The sequence below is a fragment of the Zootoca vivipara genome, chromosome 6 (assembly GCF_965207765.1).
Source record: "Zootoca vivipara chromosome 6, rZooViv2.hap1.1, whole genome shotgun sequence".
In the NCBI taxonomy this organism is placed as follows: Eukaryota; Metazoa; Chordata; class Lepidosauria; order Squamata; family Lacertidae; genus Zootoca; species Zootoca vivipara.
This window is the reverse complement of record NC_142589.1, coordinates 64,840,471-64,862,879: the sequence shown is the minus strand read 5'-3', so window position 1 is coordinate 64,862,879 and position 22,409 is coordinate 64,840,471. Positions and strand designations below refer to the sequence as shown.

At 44.4% G+C, this 22,409-nt stretch overlaps 1 protein-coding gene across 3 annotated transcripts in view; it reads right to left on the bottom strand.

The window, feature by feature from the left end:
• The window catches only part of PTPRU (protein tyrosine phosphatase receptor type U), a 353,020-nt gene that overhangs the window by 48,510 nt on the left and 282,101 nt on the right, over nucleotides 1–22,409 (bottom strand). For all 3 annotated transcript variants that reach the window (XM_035119522.3, XM_035119521.3, XM_060275728.2), the window contains exons 16-21: nucleotides 18,034–18,224; nucleotides 14,557–14,629; nucleotides 10,223–10,299; nucleotides 2,349–2,385; nucleotides 1,163–1,260; nucleotides 930–1,046 (exon numbers count right to left, since the gene is read on the bottom strand). In XM_035119522.3, the coding sequence (XP_034975413.3) occupies nucleotides 930–1,046; nucleotides 1,163–1,260; nucleotides 2,349–2,385; nucleotides 10,223–10,299; nucleotides 14,557–14,629; nucleotides 18,034–18,224 (593 nt within the window). The remainder of the gene's footprint in view (nucleotides 1–929; nucleotides 1,047–1,162; nucleotides 1,261–2,348; nucleotides 2,386–10,222; nucleotides 10,300–14,556; nucleotides 14,630–18,033; nucleotides 18,225–22,409) is intronic.

Here is a 22,409-nt window from a genome sequence, read left to right as displayed (position 1 = left end):
ATAGATATATAGATAGTTTAACATGTTGTAGGAAGCAGTGATTTTGCTCCCTCTTCTTTTAACCCACTGCTCCCTTCATCAACCAACACAAACTATCAATATCTTATATTTCAGTATTCATAGCCAAAATAAGAAGAAAATGGGTTGTGATTTTTCGAAAACAAACCCCTCCAGACTATTAGAAAATCCCTTCCCATCCCAGAATATTCAGTGAACGGGCCATTCAAATTTTATGGTCTGCAAAGAGGATGAAGCATTTCAGAAGGTCTGCTTTTGCTCAGCCCTAAACTATCCATCAAAATAATATGGTAGACCTGAAACTGGGGGACCTGCAGCCCTGCATGGTATTGGGACGCCATCATTGGCAATGCTGGCGGAGGCTGATGGAAGTTCCAGTACCAAACACATGGAGGGCAACAGGTTGAGGGAGACTGCTTTAGACACAGATGTCATGGGGCTACAACTCCCATCAAGTCATGACTATTGGTAATGCTGAAGGTGGGGGTGTAGCAGTTGGAGTCCACGGCATCTGAAGGGCCACACCCTAACCATAGGCTTTGCACATGAGCATTGCACATTACTCCAGGGACCAGCATGGGTGGACAAAATAGCAAGGTCTGAGGGTGTGTAAGTTGAGAAGAGAAAGATTACCCCCCCCCACACACACACATACACATAACCTCCCAGAAGGAGTCCTGATAGTGGAAATGGCTTCTCGATGCTCAGTGGCTGCTATTGTTTAGTTCTATAGGAGCCCTCCTGCAGTCTTCCTGGCCTGCAGACCTTTTTGCCAGCGAGGAGACCTCAGTGAAACACATCTCTGCCACCCGTTGCTGCTGGAAGATCATGGCCAATGTACCAGCTTTTGGATTCAGAGCAATGCTTCCACAGACAGGACTGTGCTGAGCTCTGAAGCGTGAAGAGCTTACCCTCTCCAGAGTGAACGTCCTCACGACATATTCCGCCAATGTCTCCGACTTCACCTGGGTAATTTTGATGTCGCCATACATCTCTGAGTCATCTGGCCAGTATTTGGAGCACTTGACCTGCAATAGCAAAATGAGATCAACATCTGTGTGTCTAAGGGTGGGGTGGGGTCAGGGCCAATAAAACACACCCCTCTGGAACCCACAGGGAGAGGAGAACAGAAGGAGTCTCTTACCCTTCCCACTTCAACCAGCTTGGTTATCATCACTATGCTAGAACAGTGCTCCTGCCACACCATCCGCCAGAAATCATAGATCATCTCCTGTTTGGGGCCTGAAGCATTGAGATGGAAGAGAACTAAGCAACCACGGAGACTTGCTAAAGGACGTCATGTGCAGAAATAAGGTGCCTATTGATTTGTTTCAGGTATTTTCCTGGCCGCCCTCTACCACAAAACTCTCAGGGGTGAGTTACAGCAGTACAATAATACAGTATTAAAAAGCAGTTGGAACAATGTAGTGGACATGAAAAACTGCACCAGGGAGTAGTGGAACTTAAAAATAAGACTTATCTGTCAAAAGCCAAGTAAAGAGGTGTGTCTTCAATGAATGGGGAGAACGATACAATGGTGGTGCCAGTTGCCTCTTTGAGGGGTGGGAATTCTACAGTGGAAAGCCACAGAGGAAGCCCTCTCCCAAGACACCTCCATTCCAAACTTCTGAGGACTACCAAGAGTGTCCCCTCTCAGGCATCTGGGGTCTAAATTGTTTAGTAAAATGAACAGCTTGAATTGGCATAAATTAATGTGTTGGGCTGTCGGAATCCACACACTCCATCACCTTCAAGATGAAGGAGGATCTGCCAATCCCCAGGAGTCCACCAATGATGGAGGGATTGGGAGGGGGGCACATATACATAGCATCTGGGCTCCTTTGGGAGGAAAGACAGGATATCATTTTAATTAATCATCATAATAATTAAACCAAGGGTGGTCCAGGGATTGAATATGCCAACCCCCACTCAGTTTTGCACTGTTGCTTTTTTTTTCTGGGTCCCTGCTGCCCACATGCTCAGGACCATTAAAAAAGATGTCATGGGAGATCCATCATTTATAATGATCTCCTGTGATTGTTATTTTTTAATAATAGCAATCATGGATAAAGGAGCGATTCTGATTGTGCTTGGGACATTGTGCGTGTACATGTGTGGGAGCCAGGCTTAAGTCTTCTGCCCTGCAGTTTTCTCCCTGGAGAAAAACTTTACATACTCAACTACTACTACCGTTGTTGTTGTTGTTGTTGTTGTTGTTGTTGGCAAGCATCACCATCATTATTCTCCAAAACAAGCCCAAGTGGTGCAGGAACGAGGAGGGCAAGAATACCAGAATGTGAAAGAGGAAGAAGATGATAAGAATGATTTACCTTGAGTGGCTATGAAGTGGTTGGATCTGTGGTAACCCTGTGAAGGAATAAGACAATGTGTTATGTTCCTATGGTAGGGAGGGAACAGTGGAAATACTTCTTGCATTCACATGGAACACCACCAGCAACATTGGTCCCAAGATCTGCTGCTCTTAAAGCTGATTTAAGCAATCCCCTTTTGGCAATCCCCTTAAAGCTGACTTAAGCAATCCCCTTACACCACACATACCAAAGCCCCAAAAAACTTCCAAAGTTGGTTAGAGGATGTCCAAATGAATCCTCAGCCAGGGTCTCTCTGAAAGCAAAGTCACTCAACCAAAATATCCACTAAAGCCCTTCCACAGTGCCTACATCTCAGTTTCCTGCCCAGATTCTGCATGATTTGGACCAAGACCACGTTCAAACCACACATTTAAAGTACTATGATGCCACGGAGGGCAAATACAGATCTCTCACTGTCCTCCCTCCAAATGGGCAGTGAGATGCTGCTGCTAAGGCAACAAGGATGCATTTCTTCTTCAAGAAAAGGTCATGCCATTTGGGGCATGTTAGTTTAGAAACAAGGCTAGTAAGGCAGAGCAAGATACATGGCATGGTATTAGGGGTGATGTGGAGAAAGTAGACAGAGAGAGGTCTTTTTCTCCCTCTCTTGTAATAGTGGAACCCAGGGCTATCGAAGAAAGCTGAGTGTTTGGAGGGTTCAGGACAGACAAAAGAAAGCGCTTCTTCCCACAGTGTACAGTTAAACTCAGGAACTCGCTACCATAACAGGTAGTGATGGTCACCAACTTGAATGGCTTTAACAGAGGATTATAAAAAATTTGTGGGGGGTAAATCTATCAATGACTATAAGCCATGATAGCTATGTTCTATCTCCATTGTAGGAGTCAATATGCCTCTAGGTGTCAGTGGCTGGGAAAGTGTGCTGTTGCGTTCATGCCCTGTTTGCAGGCTTCCCATGGGAATCTGGAAGGTATGAAGGGGGGGATTCTAAACACATTCAGCTGAACACATTTATAATTCTCCTTGCCATCTGGAACCCTGATAAGGCACAGTTCCTGATCAAAGGAAGGCATGCACAGGACAACAGGGAGCCAGACCACCGGTCCATCTAGTTTAGTACCATCTACACTGTCTGGCAGAGGCTCTCCAGGGTGTCAACTAGGGTTCTCTCCCAGCCCTACCTGGAGATGCCAGGTACAGAACCTGGGACCTTTGGCATGCAAAGCAGATGTTCTACCTGAGCTACAGCTATTCCCTAACACATGGAGAGGATTATATGCATGCTAGCTTGAACAAGCTTAGATCCTCATTCATCTCTTCCTGCTCAAAACGGGGTGGTCTGAAATGGAGCTTGCATGTGTGAACCCAACAAACCCTCACTTCAATCCAGTTGTATGAACATAACTGGTGTCTCCACCCCTACCCCCGGCACCATCATACAGTGCACACAAGGCCAAACACAGGAGACTGGGATTCAGCCTGAGCATGGGTCACCTTGAGGGTAACAGCAGCCTACAAGAGCTTCCCAGCACACGAAGGCAGCCTTGATTAATGTCCACAAGCAGCAAGGAACTGAGAGCAGCACAAGAGCCCTGTTTGCAGCCTTGCTGTTCGCAGAAGTCATGTGGTCCTGAGTAATGATTGTGAACACCTTCATTCATCCAAGCCACTTACTGCACACATTAGTAACTCCTAATGGGGGAGCAGCGGCCCAAAGAGCAAAGAAAGATGTAACAGCGCCAGTAACCAATAACACAGCAGGTTGGCTTGAAAGCTAAACATGAGGCTCCCTGTGTGGCCACCTACGCTCTCATTTTGCATTTTATATGTGAAGTCATCAGTTCTGCAAAGGACCTAATATACACCCATGTTCAATCATCTAACCAGAAGGGGACGTTCTCCAGCTTGGAAAAGCTCCCTCCCTGCAAATATTCTCTGGATGCTTACATTCAAGCATGAGCCCTCAGCAAGCATTGATGAAGTTCACATCATTTGTGCAACCCATTATAATACATGTGACAGTCCTTCAGATATTTGAAGACAGTGTGAGTTAAAGTAGGTGTAGGGAAGCTTTGGTCCTGTAGATGTTGCTGAATGACAACTCCCACCAGTCCCAGCAAGTGTATTCATAGAATCATAGAGTTGGAAGAGACCACAAGGGCCATCCAGTCCAACCCCCTGCCAAGCAGGAAACACCATCAAAGCATTCTTGACATATGGCTGTCAAGCCTCTGCTTAAAGACCTCCAAAGAAGGAGACTCCACCACACTCCTTGGCAGCAAATTCCACTGTCGAACAGCTCTTACTGTCAGGAAGTTCTTCCTAATGTTTAGATGGAATCTTCTTTCTTGTAGTTTGAATCCATTGCTCCGTGTCCGCTTCTCTGGAGCAGCAGAAAACAACCTTTCACCCGCCTCTGTATGACATCCTTTTATATATTTGAACATGGCTATCATATCACCCCTTAACCTCCTCTTCTCCAGGCTAAAATTCATCTTGTTTGCTTTGACCCAGTTGTCTAATCTGTTAAGGTCAATGGCCAGGGATGATGGGAGCTGTTGTTAGGCAACATCTGGGGGAGAGGCAAAGGTTCCACAGACCTGAAGTAGAGGGAACCACCTTGTGTGCCCCCAACCACATTCTCCACCCCTGAATAAATATTTAAGGGACTCCTAAATGGAGGAAAGATGGAATAGAGGAGAGGGACTCAACATATACTTACTTCTCGGTTTATCCGAATCTTAGCAAGCCCAATCGGACACAGGTTCAAGAGAAAAAGAGATCAGAGACAGACAGATTAGTGAGACACAATCTGAGGAAGACCAGACTGTTTAGTAGAGGGAGTACATTAGACAGCAACACAGATGAGCAGAGAAGGAGCAGCAGCAAAGGACACTGGGATTTGATCTTGTTTCTTTTGCCTCACTTAAACAATCTAGACCGTCATGAACAGTATAGAGCTGAAATAAAGATTCACAAAGATTAGAAATTTGACAGAAATTCCCCGTTGGTTGGTTTGCCAAATTTTGAATCTGAAATTCTAATTTCAATTTTGAATGTGGCATTTGAGATATGAGTGTTTTCAGCATTCTGGCATCTTTTGATTTAGGCAGGTGTCCAAAAATTAGATAAGCCATCAATTGTAAAGTGTGGTAGATGTCATTGCTTGTCAGCTATCAAATACCATTGTATATTAACTACCAAAGTCAAATATCCAATACTGAAACCAAATTTGACTCAATTTCAGCTATAGGTATCATAAACTACTGGCAAGTCTTCAACTGTTCAGTGCATGTTTGATGTCAAAATTTGCAGAAGAAAACTTCTGAGACGTTTTGGAAGGAAATTAGTTTCAGCTCTAGGACAGGTTGTTTCAGAGGCTTTACACTTGGGGAGGGGTTTAGAGATCACTTATAATATTATATTGTCCCTATTCTGTTTTTGAAATCATGTGTTAGAGGATGGCCGTAATATGGACATAGACTGTATTTTTAACAGTTCAGGCCTGAGCCTCCAGCAAGCATTTGATGAAATTCATATTGTTACCATGCAGACCATTGTTGTTGTTGTTTAGTCGTTTAGTCGTGTCCGACTCTTCGTGACCCCATGGACCATAGCACGCCAGGCACTCCTGTCTTGCACTGCCTCCCGCAGTTTGGTCAAACTCATGTTCGTAGCTTCGAGAACACTGTCCAACCATCTCGTCCTCTGTCGTCCCCTTCTCCTAGTGCCCTCCATCTTTCCCAACATCAGGGTCTTTTCCAAGGATTCTTCTCTTCTCATGAGGTGGCCAAAGTATTGGAGCCTCAGCTTCACGATCTGTCCTTCCAGGGAGCACTCAGGGCTGATTTCCTTAAGAATGGATAGGTTTGATCTTCTAGCAGTCCATGGGACTCTCAAGAGTCTCCTCCAGCACCATAATTCAAAAGCATCAATTCTTCGACGATCAGCCTTCTTTATGGTCCAGCTCTCACTTCCATACATCACTACTGGGAAAACCATAGCTTTAACTATACGGACCTTTGTCGGCAAAGTGATGTCTCTGCTTTTTAAGATGCTGTCTAGGTTTGTCATTGCTTTTCTCCCAAGAAGCAGGCGTCTTTTAATTTCGTGACTGCTGTCACCATCTGCAGTGATCAAGGAGCCCAAGAAAGTAAAATCTCTCACTGCCTCCATTTCTTCCCCTTCTATTTGCCAGGAGGTGATGGGACCAGTGGCCATGATCTTGGTTTTTTTGATGTTGAGCTTCAGACCATATTTTGCGCTCTCCTCTTTCACCCTCATTAAAAGGTTCTTTAATTCCTCCTCGCTTTCTGCCATCAAGGTTGTGTCATCTGCATATCTGAGGTTGTTGATATTTCTTCCGGCAATCTTAATTCCGGCTTGGGATTCATCTAGTCCAGCCTTTCGCATGATGAATTCTGCATATAAGTTAAATAAGCAGGGAGACAATATACAACCTTGTCGTACTCCTTTCCCAATTTTGAACCAATCAGTTGTTCCATATCCAGTTCTAACTGTAGCTTCTTGTCCCACATAGAGATTTCTCAGGAGACAGATGAGGTGATCAGGCACTCCCATTTCTTTAAGAACTTGCCATAGTTTGCTGTGGTCGACACAGTCAAAGGCTTTTGCATAGTCAATGAAGCAGAAGTAGACGTTTTTCTGGAACTCTCTAGCTTTCTCCATAATCCAGCGCATGTTTGCTATTTGGTCTCTGGTTCCTCTGCCCTTTCGAAATCCAGCTTGCACTTCTGGGAGTTCTCGGTCCACATACTGCCTAAGCCTGCCTTGTAGAATTTTAAGCATAACCTTGCTAGCGTGTGAAATGAGCGCAATTGTGCGGTAGTTGGAGCATTCTTTGGCACTGCCCTTCTTTGGAATTGGGATGTAGACTGATCTTCTCCAATCCTCTGGCCATTGCTGAGTTTTCCAAACTTGCTGGCATATTGGGTGTAGCACCTTAACAGCATCATCTTTTAAAATTTTAAATAGTTCAGCTGGAATATCATCACTTCCACTGGCCTTGTTATTAGCAGTGCTTTCTAAGGCCCATTTGACTTCACTCTCCAAGATGTCTGGCTCAAGGTCAGCAACCACACTACCTGGGGTGTACGAGACCTCCATATCTTTCTGGTATAATTCCTCTGTGTATTCCTGCCACCTCTTCTTGATGTCTTCTGCTTCTGTTAGGTCCTTACCACTTTTGTCCTTGATTATGGTAATCTTTGTACGAAATGTTCCTTTCATATCTCCAATTTTCTTGAACAGATCTCTGGTTTTCCCCATTCTATTGTTTTCCTCTATTTCTTTGCATTGCTCATTTAAGAAGACCCTCTTGTCTCTCCTTGCTGTTTTTTGGAAATCTGCATTCAGTTTCCTGTATCTTTCCCTATCTCCCTTGCATTTTGCTTGCCTCCTCTCCTCCGCTATTTGTAAGGCCTCGTTGGATAGCCATTTTGCTTTCTTGCATTTCCTTTTCCTTGGGATGGTTTTTGTTGCTGCCTCCTGTATAATGTTACGAGCCTCCATCCATAGTTCTTCAGGCACTCTGTCCACCAAATCTAAATCCTTAAACCTGTTCCTCACTTCCACTGTGTATTCATAAGGGATTTGATTCAGATTGTATCTTACTGGCCCAGTGCTTTTTCCTACTTTCTTCAGTTTAAGCTGGAATTTTGCTATAAGAAGCTGATGATCTGAGTTACAGTCAGCTCCAGGTCTTGTTTTTGCTGACTGTATAGAGCTTCTCCATCTTTGGCTGCAGAGAATATAATCAATCTGATTTCGATGCTGCCCATTTGGTGATATCCATGTGTAGAGTCGTCTCTTGTGTTGTTGGAAGAGAGTGTTTGTGATGACCAGCTTGTTCTCTTGACAGAACTCTATTAGCCTTTGCCCTGCTTCATTTTGAACTCCAAGGCCAAACTTGCCAGTTGTTCCTTTTATCTCTTGATTCCCTACTTTAGCATTCCAATCCCCTGTAATGAGAAGAACATCCTTCTTTGGTGTCATTTCTAGAAGTTGTTGTAGGTCTTCATAGAATTGGTCAATTTCACTTTCTTCAGCACCGGTAGTTGGTGCATAAACTTGGATTACTGTGATGTTAAAAGGTCTGCCTTGGATTCGTATCGAGATCATTCTGTCATTTTTGAGATTGCATCCCATTACAGCTTTTGCCACTCTTTTGTTGACTATGAGGGCCACTCCATTTCTGCTACAGGATTTTTGCCCACAGTAGTAGATATGATAGTCACCCGAACTGAATTCGCCCATTCCCTTCCATTTTAGTTCACTGATGCCCAGGATGTCGATATTTATTCTTGTCATCTCATTTTTGACCACATCCAGCTTACCTCCACTCATGGTTCTTACATTCCAGGTTCCTATGCAATATTTTTCTTTACAGCATCGGACTTTCCTTTCGCTTCCAGGCATATCCGCAACTGAGCATCCTTTCGGCTTTGGCCCAGTCGCTTCATCAGCTCTGAATCTACTTGTACTTGTCCTCCGCTCTTCCTCAGTAGCATGTTGGACGCCTTCCGACCTGAGGGGCTCATCTTCCAGCGTCATAACTTTTATATGCCTGTTGTCTTTGTCCATGGAGTTTTCTTGGCAGGGATACTGGAGTGGCTTGCCAGTTCCTTCTCCAGGTGGATCACGTTTAGTCAAAACTCTCCACTATGACCTGTCCATCTTGGGTGGCCCTGCATGGCATAGCTCATAGCTTCTCCGAGTTATTCAAGCCCCTTCGCCACGACAAGGCATTGATCCATGAAGGGGCAGACTATTGTAATAAATGCTAAATAAAAGTTTTAGCTGCTCTGTCTTGTGGAGTATCTAGGTTGTATGCCAGTGGAACAGAGGAGGGAGACCATTGTTGGCAATTCTTCCTCATCACAGGAGCCTGACTAGAGGGCTAGGAAATCCTCCAGAGCAGATTTAGTAGGGAGTATGGAGGTAGCAGTGGGGTGAAATCATTAAGAATTACCTCCCACCCTCATTCTGTTGATGGGCTCCTTCTATCAGTGGACAGACAGCATTATATTTCACATATTGTGTGTATCTTCGCTTTATAGTTTTACAGTTATTGACTCATCACACACAATCTTGCATTTATTTCAATGTACATTTTTATACCATTTATTCACAGTTGGGGGGACAAATGGATTTCTCTTGTTCTGTTCCTTTATTGTTCCATGAACTTGGTCTGTGCTGCATTCTAGTTGGTCTTAATTTTTGTTTAATTGGGGTAATTTCTAAAATCAGTTCACTTGGGTCACATTTGGACTGTCTTTTCCTGGAAGAACTTGAATAATTTTTAGGAAACATGCCCATCTCTAGACATAACATGGATCGTTAAAGGATGGGGAATTTATATTTGTCCTTATTTGGTATGTGTTGGTGGGGGGGGAATACAACTCCCATCATCCCTGACCATTGGCCATAGTCACTGAGGCTGATGGGAGCTGTAGTGCATCAACATCTGGAGAGATACAGGCTCCCCATTCTTGAAGGAGAGTGCATATGGTCCTTCACATATATCTAACCCTATCTCCTTCTGCTGCTGTACCATCACGTTCCATTCTTGGAGCAAAAGGGAAAGGGAAAGGTAGCATTTTCCTCAGGAACCGAAGAACATTCTTAAAGACAGCAGGGGCAGATGCAACATCAGGCTGCATGAAGTGCGGAGCTCCAAAGGGTGCATGTGTGAGAGAGACACAGGGAGAACATGGAAGACAAAGAGAATTCTAGATCACACAGTCAAGAAGGTTTCTATGAGACAAAAAAACTCAAGACTCTGAGGTTTTGCTGAAGAGAAGGTTGCTGGCAAGGCGATGGAAACAGGTCAGGGGCGTTGATGCACTTACATCAATGTAGTTGGCATTGATATAGTCCGAGTTGGGGTCCCCAAGAAGTGGATGGAGTTTAACTCGATGCCGATCATCTGGAAACAAAATCAGATAGGACTATCAGTCCAGGACAGGCAGAATAGCCACTGGGTGACCTTAATCTCTTAACTCCCCATTTCATAAGTTCAGGGTGCTTTTCCTTTTACATTTCCAGTCACTTACTGGACAGTGGGTACATCAGCCTCCAACAGTGCAACTCAAACTCGGGCTACAAGCCCTGGTGTCATTCGTCTAGGACTCTGAAACCTAGATGTACAGCACAGAGATTTCCTGCAAGATGTACATTACAACTGAGTTCCTGCAGTCTTGGACAATCACATGACTCTTCCTACAGTGACCCACAATTGCAGTTTGCCATTTGCAATTTGCTAATCAAGCTCTGATCCTCAGGCACAGAACTCCAGAAAAGATGTCCTTCTCTTCTAACCTTTAGTCATTATTGTGCTACTCCACATCTCAGCCTGCCTGTGGGGTTTGGCCAGAACCTCAAGCTTCACATTCTTTTGCTCTTTTCTTTTGAAATCCAAGGCCTTTTGGCTCCCTAGCCACACAGAACAATGTCAAAAGCTTTACTGACTGAATTCTCCAATCTCCATGCAAAAGCCACAATAGGTACCTGAGAGGTTCCTCAAGGTTTGCCACAATGTAGCCGAGATCAAGGCTTTGCTCTAAGGTAGATTTAAAGAACAGGCATACCAGGGCTGCAACGCTTAAACAATTGATCAAGCAATGAAAAATCTACTGAGCTTTTAAAAGGCTTCTCCAATTAATCAGGCAGCAGTTATTCTATTAACCCCCCCACACACACACACCCAAAAAACGCATTATTACATATTTTAAGGGATGTACTTGCAAATTTTGGGGCAGCAGATGCCTCTTTAGAAGCATCATTTCCTTTCTCCTATCTCTCACAAAGGAGGGAATGCCTCTTCTGACATAAAAAGCAGGACCTGCAACAAGATATTGCAGTAGCAGTCATTGGGGTGCTGTAGGCGAGGTGGTGATGCTCACCTGCTTTCCAATGCCCAGAGTCGCAGCTAGTTACTGAAACGAGGTGGCAGCAGGGAGTGCAATGTAGGCACAGTGGCAGGAGTGCTGGATTGGCTTCACTGCTCAGCTTGCACCATGCCAAGCTCCTTGCCCCCTTGCTCCTCTCCCTCTCAGCAACTCGAATGGATGCTCTGTGTTGGGAAGCCAGGTAAGCAATAACACCCCCACCCACCCCATGCCACCAACCAGGGCTGTCTTAAGCATATGTGGCACCAGGGTACAAAGATCCGCCTGCCCCCCCCCAGGTTGCCCAGTCCCAGGAGCACAGGTGGGCGGAGCTGGGCGGCCGCCTCAGCATCCTTCTGGCTCGGTCACCCCCAAACTCGGGGTGTAGCACCACCTGCAGCAGAAGAGCCCGTCGCAGTGCTCCGACTGATGGGAAGGCTCTTCCCCAGACTCAACTCTCAGGCCCCGGACTCTTGGCCTGGTGCCCCTGAGAGCCTGGTGCCCGGGTGCCCCGCACCCCTAGTGCCTATGGGTAAGACGGCCCTGCCACCAACTTCTGCTGGGGGTTGCAATGCATGGTGCTCCTGTTCAGCAACCCAGCCACACTATTCCATTGCCAGCCCCCTTCACTATACTTTTTCACCCTCTTCCAAGCTGCTATCAAGCATTCCTTACACACTGAACCCATTAAAACTCTTTGTGCTCCTTTTGAGGTCCCTCTTTTGTTTCACCACCAGATTTTCCAGACTTTTGCAAACCTTAAGAGTTTCCCCGAGCCCGACGATACCTTAGGGATGGGAGGTGCCATTTTGACGCTACAAACAGCAGCACTCACAGTCTAAACATTGGGAATAGAGGAAATGTATCTACTCAAGACGCATGAATACTTCGTCTAAAAATGAAGAATGCCTTATATTTGCAAAATTAAAGAAAAATGTTTTTTTTTAAAAAAAAAATTAAGAATGTCTTTCCCCCTTCAAATAGGCTGTTCTATATTCATATCACCATTTATTCGGATTGAATTCATGCATTCATTTGTTAATCAATTCACTGATCAACTGGAAGCCTCAGTTCTTATACCTACACTGATCCTGAATAAATCTCTTGTCTCTACATTAATAAACTCTGCAAAATTAATGCATTTGACTGTAAGATCATGGTTACTTGAGATATGGTGTTACCTAGAGGTCTAGTCTTCAACCATTTCAGACCTGAGACTCACCTTTAACCCACATATGCATCCTGGGGACCCACTTATTAAGTTTTACCTTCTATTTGTATGATGGTAGTGCTGCTGTTGTGACCCACCTTAGATCAGGCCATGATGTAGTTTTGGGTCCTGACTCACCAGTTGAAGACCAGTGACCTAGAAGGCATGTCACCACCCAAAGAAGACATCTGCTGCATACCAACTGACACCATGATGGTAGCAGAGTTGAGGAAAGGGCAACATTAGGATGAGACAGACAGCTTTGCTCCATGCAGGGCAGAAAGATGGAACTACCTCAACGCAGAGTGCAGTGAATGGGCAGCTCACTTCCCAGAGTTCCTTAAGCAGAACCTTCCCAGTGATCAGGTGCAGCCCGAGACATTTGGGCACCTGAGGCAAACCACAAAATGGCGCCCTCCCTCTCTGCCAGGGAAGAAGGGGTCAGTGACAATCTGCATCAGGAACAACGGGATAATAATCAGGTCTGCTGCCCCTATGGATTCAGCCGCCTGAGGCAGTCACCTCACCTTGCCTCATGGGTGGGTTGGCCCTGCCTGCCACCTGATTGTGATGTTTGGTTGGGGGACAGGGTGGAATCTGAGTTTGGCTCCCACTAAGCTGTTTTGAACAATTAGCTCTCATTTTTGTCATAATGTTCACATGAAATTTCAATTTCCAAAACACAGAGAATGGGAGGCTATAATTAGAAGCGGTAAAAATAGCTGGCTAGGATGGTATTGCAGAGGCAAACCAGTCTTTAGCAGAGTTATTTTACAGCACAGAGTCCAAGTGAATTGCAGCTTCCCTCTCTGTTCTATGGAGGAGGATCTCCCCGGTTACTCATTCAACTCTTTCCAAAACTCTCCCAACCACCAAACTCCACATTCTCCGACGGACAGACAGACACACCATGCAACCATGTGACGGACTTCTTGAACAGTTGACAAGTACTTGAAATGTTGCAGTGGAATGCTATCACACTCAGGTTTAAAGGGGGGGGAGCCCTTTGATACAGCCTCTTCTCCATTGATGGGCCCAGCTGACTCACTCAGTGGTGGCAGCAAACAACAATGGTCAGTTTCAGCACATCCTGAACAACACTACACTAGGAACATTTTGCCAATGCTGACCCTCATCACACTACAGAGCACAGCAGGTGTAACTGTTAGAATATAAACCCTGGCACCAGTTTACCTGTGAGATCACGTAACCTTATATATGCCCAGTTGACTGCTTTGATCTGCAGAACTGGCAAGTGTCACAGGTGCTACAAAATCCCTGCTCTGCCTTTGCAAGAAATAGATATTTTAGCACGACAGCACATACACTTCGGAACCCCCTGGCTATATGGAACAATGGCTCAGTATGAAGCAGCTTCCTTTGTTCCTTACAGCCTGTATTTGATACAGAATCAAATGGGTGGCCCACACTACCAAATTATTCCACACTAACTGAAACTTCATCTCTAGGGTTATTTCCCCTTGCACAACAACCCTGTCCGAGGTTAGGTTGCACTGAGAAAGACTAACTGGACAAAGGTTCCTGGCTGAATATGAACCTGAATCCTAGACTCATGGGTCCTAGTTTGGCGCTCTAACCGCTATGCGACACTGCTCTCGATAAATAAATGCTAGTCGAGCACCTGCACTTATTCCCTTCAGAGTTTTGAGGTCACGTCACGCTCCCGGCCCTCTCCTCCTGCCAGGCAGAATTTTATCCGGCTGCAACCGACTTTCCAGCCCACAAAGCCTCTGCTAGCAACTTGTGTGACATATTTAGTTCCAGGCAAACGAATGACACATCTCAAACTAAATGGAATCCCCCCAAGGTGTAAAGATCTGATGTCTGCAGGCTATAATGAAGTGGTTGCATTTGCAAACTGAACCCAGATTGGAGCAAAATGCAACCTCCGCTGTGCATTTGACAGTCCTCAGATGCCTGCAAACCACAACCCAAATGCATACTCTCCAGAGGCTGGGGAGTTTTGGGGCGTTCATACATTTGAAATGAAAGAAAGAGATTGATTTTTCCCTTCCTTGTAGGTTTTTTTTTAAAAAAAAAGACAACTTTTGTCTCTGACACTTACAGGTTGGCATGTGATCCTGTCTCCCTTTGGTCTTGTCTTTCTTCTTTGAAGCATCCCAGCCTTCAAAGAAACTCTAGGAGGAACAGAAGTCTATTATCTGCATAAAGAATACTTGGGGAACAAGCACACATAATTTTCTTTGACAGCACAGATACTGGATGCTCCCCTAGGGGTGGGCTCCACTATACGGCATCAAGACTTACTGCCTAGGTGAGGTGTTCACAGTGGCTTGCCCAATGAATGACCAGGCAGAAGGAGGGGCACATATCTTTTGGGAATATTAAGATGATCTGCATTAAAATATTAGATGATCCACATTTTTTATTTTAAAAAAAACACGCACACAAAGCAGAGAATACACAGAGGGTCAAGAAATCTGAATCCATATTGCGGCCAACCACAGAGCAATCAAGTACAGCATCTGCAAAACAGAGGTAACTAATGTGTGGCAGCACTCAGTCTAATTTCATAGAATCATAGAGTTGGGAGAGGCCCTGAGGGTCATCTAGTCCAACCCCCTGCAATGCATGTGGCCCTAAAATTAATTTCTGCATAAGTGATCAGTTCAGACCTATGGCAAGAGGGATCTCTATCCCATCTCCAGTTACCTGCATGTTGGGGTAGGGAGGCAGAGAGAAATGAAGGGGTGGGGAGAGGCAGAGAAAGAAGTGGCCCCATCCACTTTTGGCTTTGGCCCCATCCACAGTTGGAATGTGGACCCCGACAGATTACCTTTGAAGAAATGTGGCCCTCAGCAGGGGGGAAATGCCTCTAGAAGGGCATCTGATCTTGTTTGGTTACAGCATGGCACTGATAATGCCAACATTGAAGGTCCGATCCCCATATGGGACAACGGCCTATTCCTGCATTGCAGGGGGTTGGACTAGATGATCATCAGGACCCTTCCAACCCTACAATGCTGTGATTCTATGGCTGGCCACTGTGAGAGCATGACAATGGACAGATGGGCCTTTGGCCTGATCCAGCAGGGCTCTTCTTGAGGAGGCTGGCAAGCCTTCCCCTTGCAGTGTTTCCGCCCATTTGAGAAAGCTGTATGCAATCCTTAAAGGGCCTGTAATTGGTTCTGTAGTTGCATGCTCCAGCATGGTGGTAGAACAGGAGAAGCTACAGGGGAGTCACCCACAGATCTCAGAATCAAGCGAGAGCCACATCCTCAGAAACTGCCCTCTTGACCGTTGGGCTCACTCTTGAGTCTTGTCTTACAGATGGCAAGTACCATCTTAGAAGAAGCATCTGATTGGCCATTGTGGAAGCATAAAGCTGGACTAGGTAGGTCTTTGGGTCTGATCCTTATGTTCTTATAGGCATTTTCTCCTGCGCTAGAAAGGAGAATGCCTCTTGTAGATAATGCCTGATGCAGCGCATATGAAGATCATCTTAAAAACAAAGTAAATATCCCTTTCCCCTTGCGGTTTCCCACTGATATGTGTCGGGTGGGTATGCGTCCTTTTGGATTATAAATTGGCACAAAAACAGCTAAAATAGGTGGTTAATCAATGACAGAAAAATGGGGATTTAATTAACCAATCAACTAAAACTCATATGATTAATTGACTAAGGTTCCAGCCCTATGTCTACTTACTTGGAAGTAGGCTCCATGGAAAAGACTTACTTTTGTGTACAAGTCTGTAGGATTTCACTGCTAGGTTTTGATCTGTTTTTCCAGTACAATCTTTTCCTTGTATTTTCAGGAGCAAGCACTGTTGAGTTAAATGGGACTCCTGGCACACTATATATTTAAAGCACATCCCACCCAAAGGAATCCTGAGAACTGTAGTTTACCCCTTACAGAGCTACAATTCCCAGCCCCCCTTAACAAACTACAGTTCCCAGGATTTGGGTTAGTGTGTGTATGTGTGGCAGGAAAAGTGCAATGTGTGCACAGTCTGAGACTTACTGCAAGTTTGCATAGGACTTCACCCTCAATTGTGTAGCAGACATTTTTTAGTGTGCTTTCTGCTCTAAAGTCAACTTAGGGAGGAAGATCTACATTTTCAAAAGCTAAGACCCTATGGACCACACATTTCAGGACCAGAACTGCTAGATTCCAAACTGCATCCCTCAGGTAGCAGCAGCAGCCATTGTGTCGAGAGGATGCTACATTTACCAACCCTCGAACTGAAGTTTTTACTTTGCTGCCTTAATTGCAAGTTTAATGTCTGCACTGTGCTGATTATGTGGCGTGTTTATTACTTTTAATTGGCTTAGTGTATAGTTTATTGTTGTTTTGCTTTAAATTACATTGTAAACCACCCTGGAATAAATATTTTGAAGGGGAAATAGATAGGTAGGTAGGTAGCTATAGATAGATAGAGACAGATAGATAGATAGATAGATAGATAGATAGATAGATAGATAGATCGATCACTGGTAGGGTGGAAATATATTTTCATCGATGTCTATTTTCATTAAAGGGATTCCCCAAGGGGGAACTTTTAAAGTGGATTCATTCCACTACATCTGTATTCTCCCTCCCTGCAGAAATGATTCATCCCCCATCCCCCACCCCGATTATGGAATCTTCTGTTCCCCAGGGTTCTTTATTTCCTGTTATTACACATAGCTATTGTGTGTGTGTGTGTGTATGTGCACACACACACACACACACACACAGAGACACACTTGCAAGCCTCGTGCGCACGTGAAATAACTGCAGCCCTGCTGCTATGAGCAAAAGAGAGAAAGTGGAAGAAAATAATACGTTGCCTTCCTTGTTCCTAATATCCAAGTGCCTTTCAAATGACTGGTTTGGAACATTTACAACAGCTTTTCAAGGTGCCCTAATTATTGTGACTGGCCCAGGTTTGTCAAATTCATAATATTGGAGAGGAGAGAATGTCTCCGACATCCGAAACAATTGAACACGGAGACAGTAATATTTTTTGGCAGGGAGAATAGAGGGACCTTCAATAGGCATGTCCCATGGGAAACATAAACCATATTGTTCTGACAGTGTCGCAAAGCAGAGGGGCTGCACATGTTCCATTTTGATATGGCATAAGAGGTGATGTTGTGGTTTAGGGACACAGTGTCCTTTGAGAAAAGAAAAAGAAGAAAGGAGCCGGGAGACAGAATCTCCCCAGGAATTCCCCAGGCTAAGCCAGCATCTTGGATACTATGTCATAGCAATACAGGAATTCCAGAGATCTAGAGCTCAATTTGGGTGTTCTAATCTCCCTGTCCATCACCCTCCACATTATTAGAATGGCATAAGGAAGAGTGGGGACCAGTGTGCTAGTCCCCAACCTCCTCACTGCACTCTGTGAACTGCAGGCAAATATCTGGATCAGAGAGGAGGGGGTTACTCTACTCACATAGGCGTCCTGTACAGAATTCTGGAGGATCAGGGTTCAAAAGAGGGATGTTTCTCTCACTTTCCCATTTTCAAGTTCAGTGGGCTTCACATATCACTATCTGGGATTATGAATTAGGTAGAGCCTGGGGCCAAATCCTCACCTCATACTCCTGTTTGAAGCCATAGCCTTCCGCAGTCTTCATCTGGTTGATGTGCTGGAGAAGATCAGCCACTCGTACGGCAGGATGGAGCTGCCCAGTGTGGTAGGGGGAGCCTTTGCGCCCACACTGCCGCCGAGGGGAACCCCCTAACAAGCTGCTGGACTCATTGACAACACTGCTTCGCTGGTCACCTGGGAATGAAAGAACAAGATGTGACAAAGAGGTGGAAAAGGGAATCCAGAGAACAACAGGAACCAACACAACTCCCTCTATAAAGCTATGTAGGTCTGGGTACAGTCAGTGCTGAATGACAATTCCCATCAGCTCTAGCCAGCAGGGCCAATGACCAGGGGTGATGGGGGTTGTCATTCAGCAATGTCTGGAGGACTGCAGGTTCCACACGGTTGACCTAAGTAGTCTAACATGCCTGCTGAAATCAGTTCATTTGCCACAGACTGCTATGACACCCCACCCACCTACCCTGGGCAGCAGCTCACACTCCAACTTAGACAAGGGCACAGCCAGATCTTAAAAGCCAGTGGCAAAGATCACAGAAGAGCTGGTCCTCCACACTGGTTCTGAGCCAGAGCCTTTCCATGTTCCTCGGAACAGGTATCCCCATAGACTGAGGTTCCCAAACAAGCAACCATCTTCCCCACTGGAACTCCCTGCTCCTCGCCGCTGGACCACCGATACAAACAACAAGCTAGGAAATAAATTGGGGAAATGAGTTGGAGTGCTATATAATAATTTAAGCTACTTAGTCTCCGGGGGGGGGGGCGGAAAAACCAAAGGTAGGCTCGAGAGTGATAGCACAAGACTGAGAACACAAAGATTTCATTGGGGACTGCAGAACTTGGAGCAAGTTGCTTGTGTGGGGCTGTCCAAGGTGCTGAAAATCTGACTGTACCTGCTCAATTGCACCACATTCAGATGACCAGCTATGCCCCTAAGGTTCTTTTCTGGGTCTGCAAAATTCAGAAAAGTTCGAATTTTGAAGGACAACCAAGTTCACATATTGATTCAGATAATGTGAATTTGGTAGGTTCACCTTTCAATGCAAATGGAATTGAATTTCTCCCCCATCCCTACTTGGCGATTCCACACACACATACAAGCTTATTTTCTTTTAACTTGAAACAATCCTGTTAAGGGAGGACAGGGGGAGTTGTGCTTTAGGATTTTCTACAAGGGCTAGCCAATCAGCACTCTGCACAGCCAAACATGGAGTTGGGATTGAAACAGATTCATGATTGTCGCAAGAGTCAGCTAATCAGCCAGCTTCTACTGGAAAGAGGAAGGAAGAACTGGTTGCTTGTGAGCATGGTTCAGCTTGGAGGTTTGTCCAACTATACTACAAACTGATGGTTTTAAACCAGTGCTGTTCTGCTGGTGGTGCACATGCTACTGGATTGGTTTTGAAAAGTACTGCTTTAAAGCATGTGAGGACCAGACAACCCTGAATAAATGCTGCTTGCCCAAAGTTGGAAAGACAATAAAGTCCCTACCAGAGTGGACTGGCAGATTAAATTAATGGACTATGCAGAGATGGCAAGAATGACTAGGAAAATTAGAAATCAAGAGGATCAAAACTTCAACATAGAATGAGAGAAAATTATACTATATTTGACAGAGCACTATAAACGCTAGAACTCTTTTTGGCAGGCCTTAAATAACTCTTGTAATGTTACAGAGACTTTGGATACAAGGGAGGACTGGAAGATTGTGTGGATTTATAGTATGTAGTGGGAAAGGTTAATTAGAGAACCCATGGAGGGGAGGAGGGAAGTCTAGAGATTCTGAAGAATCTTGTGTAATTTTTATAATTTGCAATTTTGTGTGTGAATGAATTTGTTAAAATAAAAATCATTTAAAGAAAGAGACAGGCCTGAATATACTTCAGCCATTTTGTCTCATTTGTCTAGTGATCGGTTCAAAATGACTTGTACAAATGTTTGTGTTGGTAAAATATCATTTTTAAAAAGTGGGTTATTTTTTAAAAAAATAGAAAATTAATGGAGATGTTCACAAATGCAATTTCTTCTCTGGGATAAAGTACTGATCTCTCTGGTAATGGCAGTAATATGATGCTACTGACGTCAATGAAGTCCACTCATCTTGAGTAGAATTAACTCAACATCTCTCTCTACGAGGTAGACCGGGGCTTTTAAGCCAATTATACAGCAAAGGGACCACCCTAGGGATAAAGCTCTCCCTAGGCCACACATGGACCCTTTCTGGTTCTGTATTCACATTCATTAACCCAAATTAGAATTAGAGAAGGGCAAACTGCCTTCAGCAGTATTCAGAAACAACGCAGGAATTATGAGTAGAATTGGAAAACACTGCAAAAAGGATATTTGTTGAGAGTTCTAAATGTGCAGTTATTGCACATGTGCAGCTGCTTTCCAGTATGCAAGCATGCTGCCTCTTGAGAAGTATAGCTCAGTAGCAAGATAAGGCACTGTTGTAAACAAGGCAGGGCTTCCCAACTCCAAAATGGTAAGGCTCAGGGTGTTTACACTTACATTGTGCATGCCCTCTTCTTGAAGTACCGTATATGTGACTATTTTATTTAAACTATTTACATACTGCTTAACAACCATAGTCTTTATGCAGTTTACAAAATATAGAATACAAATAAATCAATAAAAATCATTTACCAAAAAAAAGGAAGTGAGAGCTGGACCATAGAGAAGGCTGATCGCCAAATAATTTTTTTAAAATGATTTTTATTGCTTTTACTTAATTCGTAAAAAAAGAAAAACTGTAATACACAAGCGATTCTTTTTGTCTTACAGCAAAATAATGTATACAATTCTCAAATAAAACAAAAATGTCTTACAAATACTACCCTGTATCATGCCTTCTTTACCTCTCTTTTCTTGCTTATAAGATTTCCTCTTTAAACTTGTTCTTTCGAACTCGACTTCCACTTTCCTCCCTCTTGGTTTTATTTTCCATCTTTCAGGTTTCAGTGCTTTATTCTTTCTCGCCTGTCCTAATCTTACATCAATTTCACATATACCTTTGTGACAATGGCTAAATTGATTTCTTGTTGTATTTTATAATAAAACCTACTGGTGTTTTCAAATTTAACAAAATTCTTTCAAATATTCAACATATTTAAATTCAATTTTAAGGGGAGGGGTTAATTTTAGTTTGTAATTTTCTGTCTTTGTTTGTATTGTTTTATTGCATTAGTTTGTTTTCTGTATTGGTTTTAAATTTGATTTTAAGGGGAGGGGTCAATTTTAGTTTGTAATTTTCTGTCTTTGTATTGTTTTACTGTATTTTTTGATTTACATAGGTTTTAGGGAGGGATTTTTAGTCGGGTGTGGGAATCTGTTAAATTTTAGTGTATTTGTAATTTTTATTGTTTTTATTGTTTTATTTTGTTTTTTGTGTTTTTTTTCTGTTTTTTGTGTTTTTTTGTGTTTTTTTTGTTTTTTGTGTTTTTTTTGTTTTTTGTGTTTTTCTTTTGTTCTGTTCTTTGCTGTTTTTACAGAGGTTTTATTTTGTTTTTAAGGGGAGGGGTCAGGGCTGCCCGGGAGGGGGTCCCAGCAAGCAAAATGGCTGGGGCAGATTCCACAGGGGGTGATGCACTGGGACAACCGATCTCAGTGGTCACGGGTAGGAGGAGGAGTTACGCTAAGACCAGACCATGTCGTTACCGAGGAGGCAGACTTAGTCGTTGTCTGAGGACTATCCCTGCCTCCGGGTCTGGTCCTGACCGGACGGATATTGGAATCAGCAAGGGATACCCACATGACCTGAAGGTGCTGCTGTGCAATGCCAGGTCGATGATGAATAAGACCACTGCCATTCACGACCTGATTGTGGATGGAGGATTTGACCTGGCATGTGTGACAGAGACCTGGTTGGATGAAGCCGATGGGCCCGTTCTTGGCGCTGCTTGTCCACCAGGTTTCTCTTATGCACAGCAACCCAGGCCATCTGGGCGGGGAGGGGGGGTTGCAGTGATTTTTAGGAAGTCATTAGTTTGCACCAGGCGTCCTATTGGTAAGACGGAGTTTTCTGAGTGCATGTTCTGGAAGTTGGGCAATAGGGGCAGTACAGGATTCCTTTTGGTGTACCGACCTCCCCGCTGCACCAAGGATTCCCTGCCCGAGCTGCTCCAGGTCGTGTCGGATGTGCTCCTGGAGACACCTAGCTTGGTTGTCTTAGGGGATTTTAACATCCATGCCGACACGACCTTACAAGGAGCCGCTCGGGACTTCGTGGAAAGCATGGCCACCATGGGGCTGTCCCTGAATAAGTCTGGCCCAACTCATAGCCGCGGACATGCCTTGGACTTGGTGTTCACCTCTATGGATGTTGGTGATCTGACATTAAGTAAAAGCGAAACAAAAGAA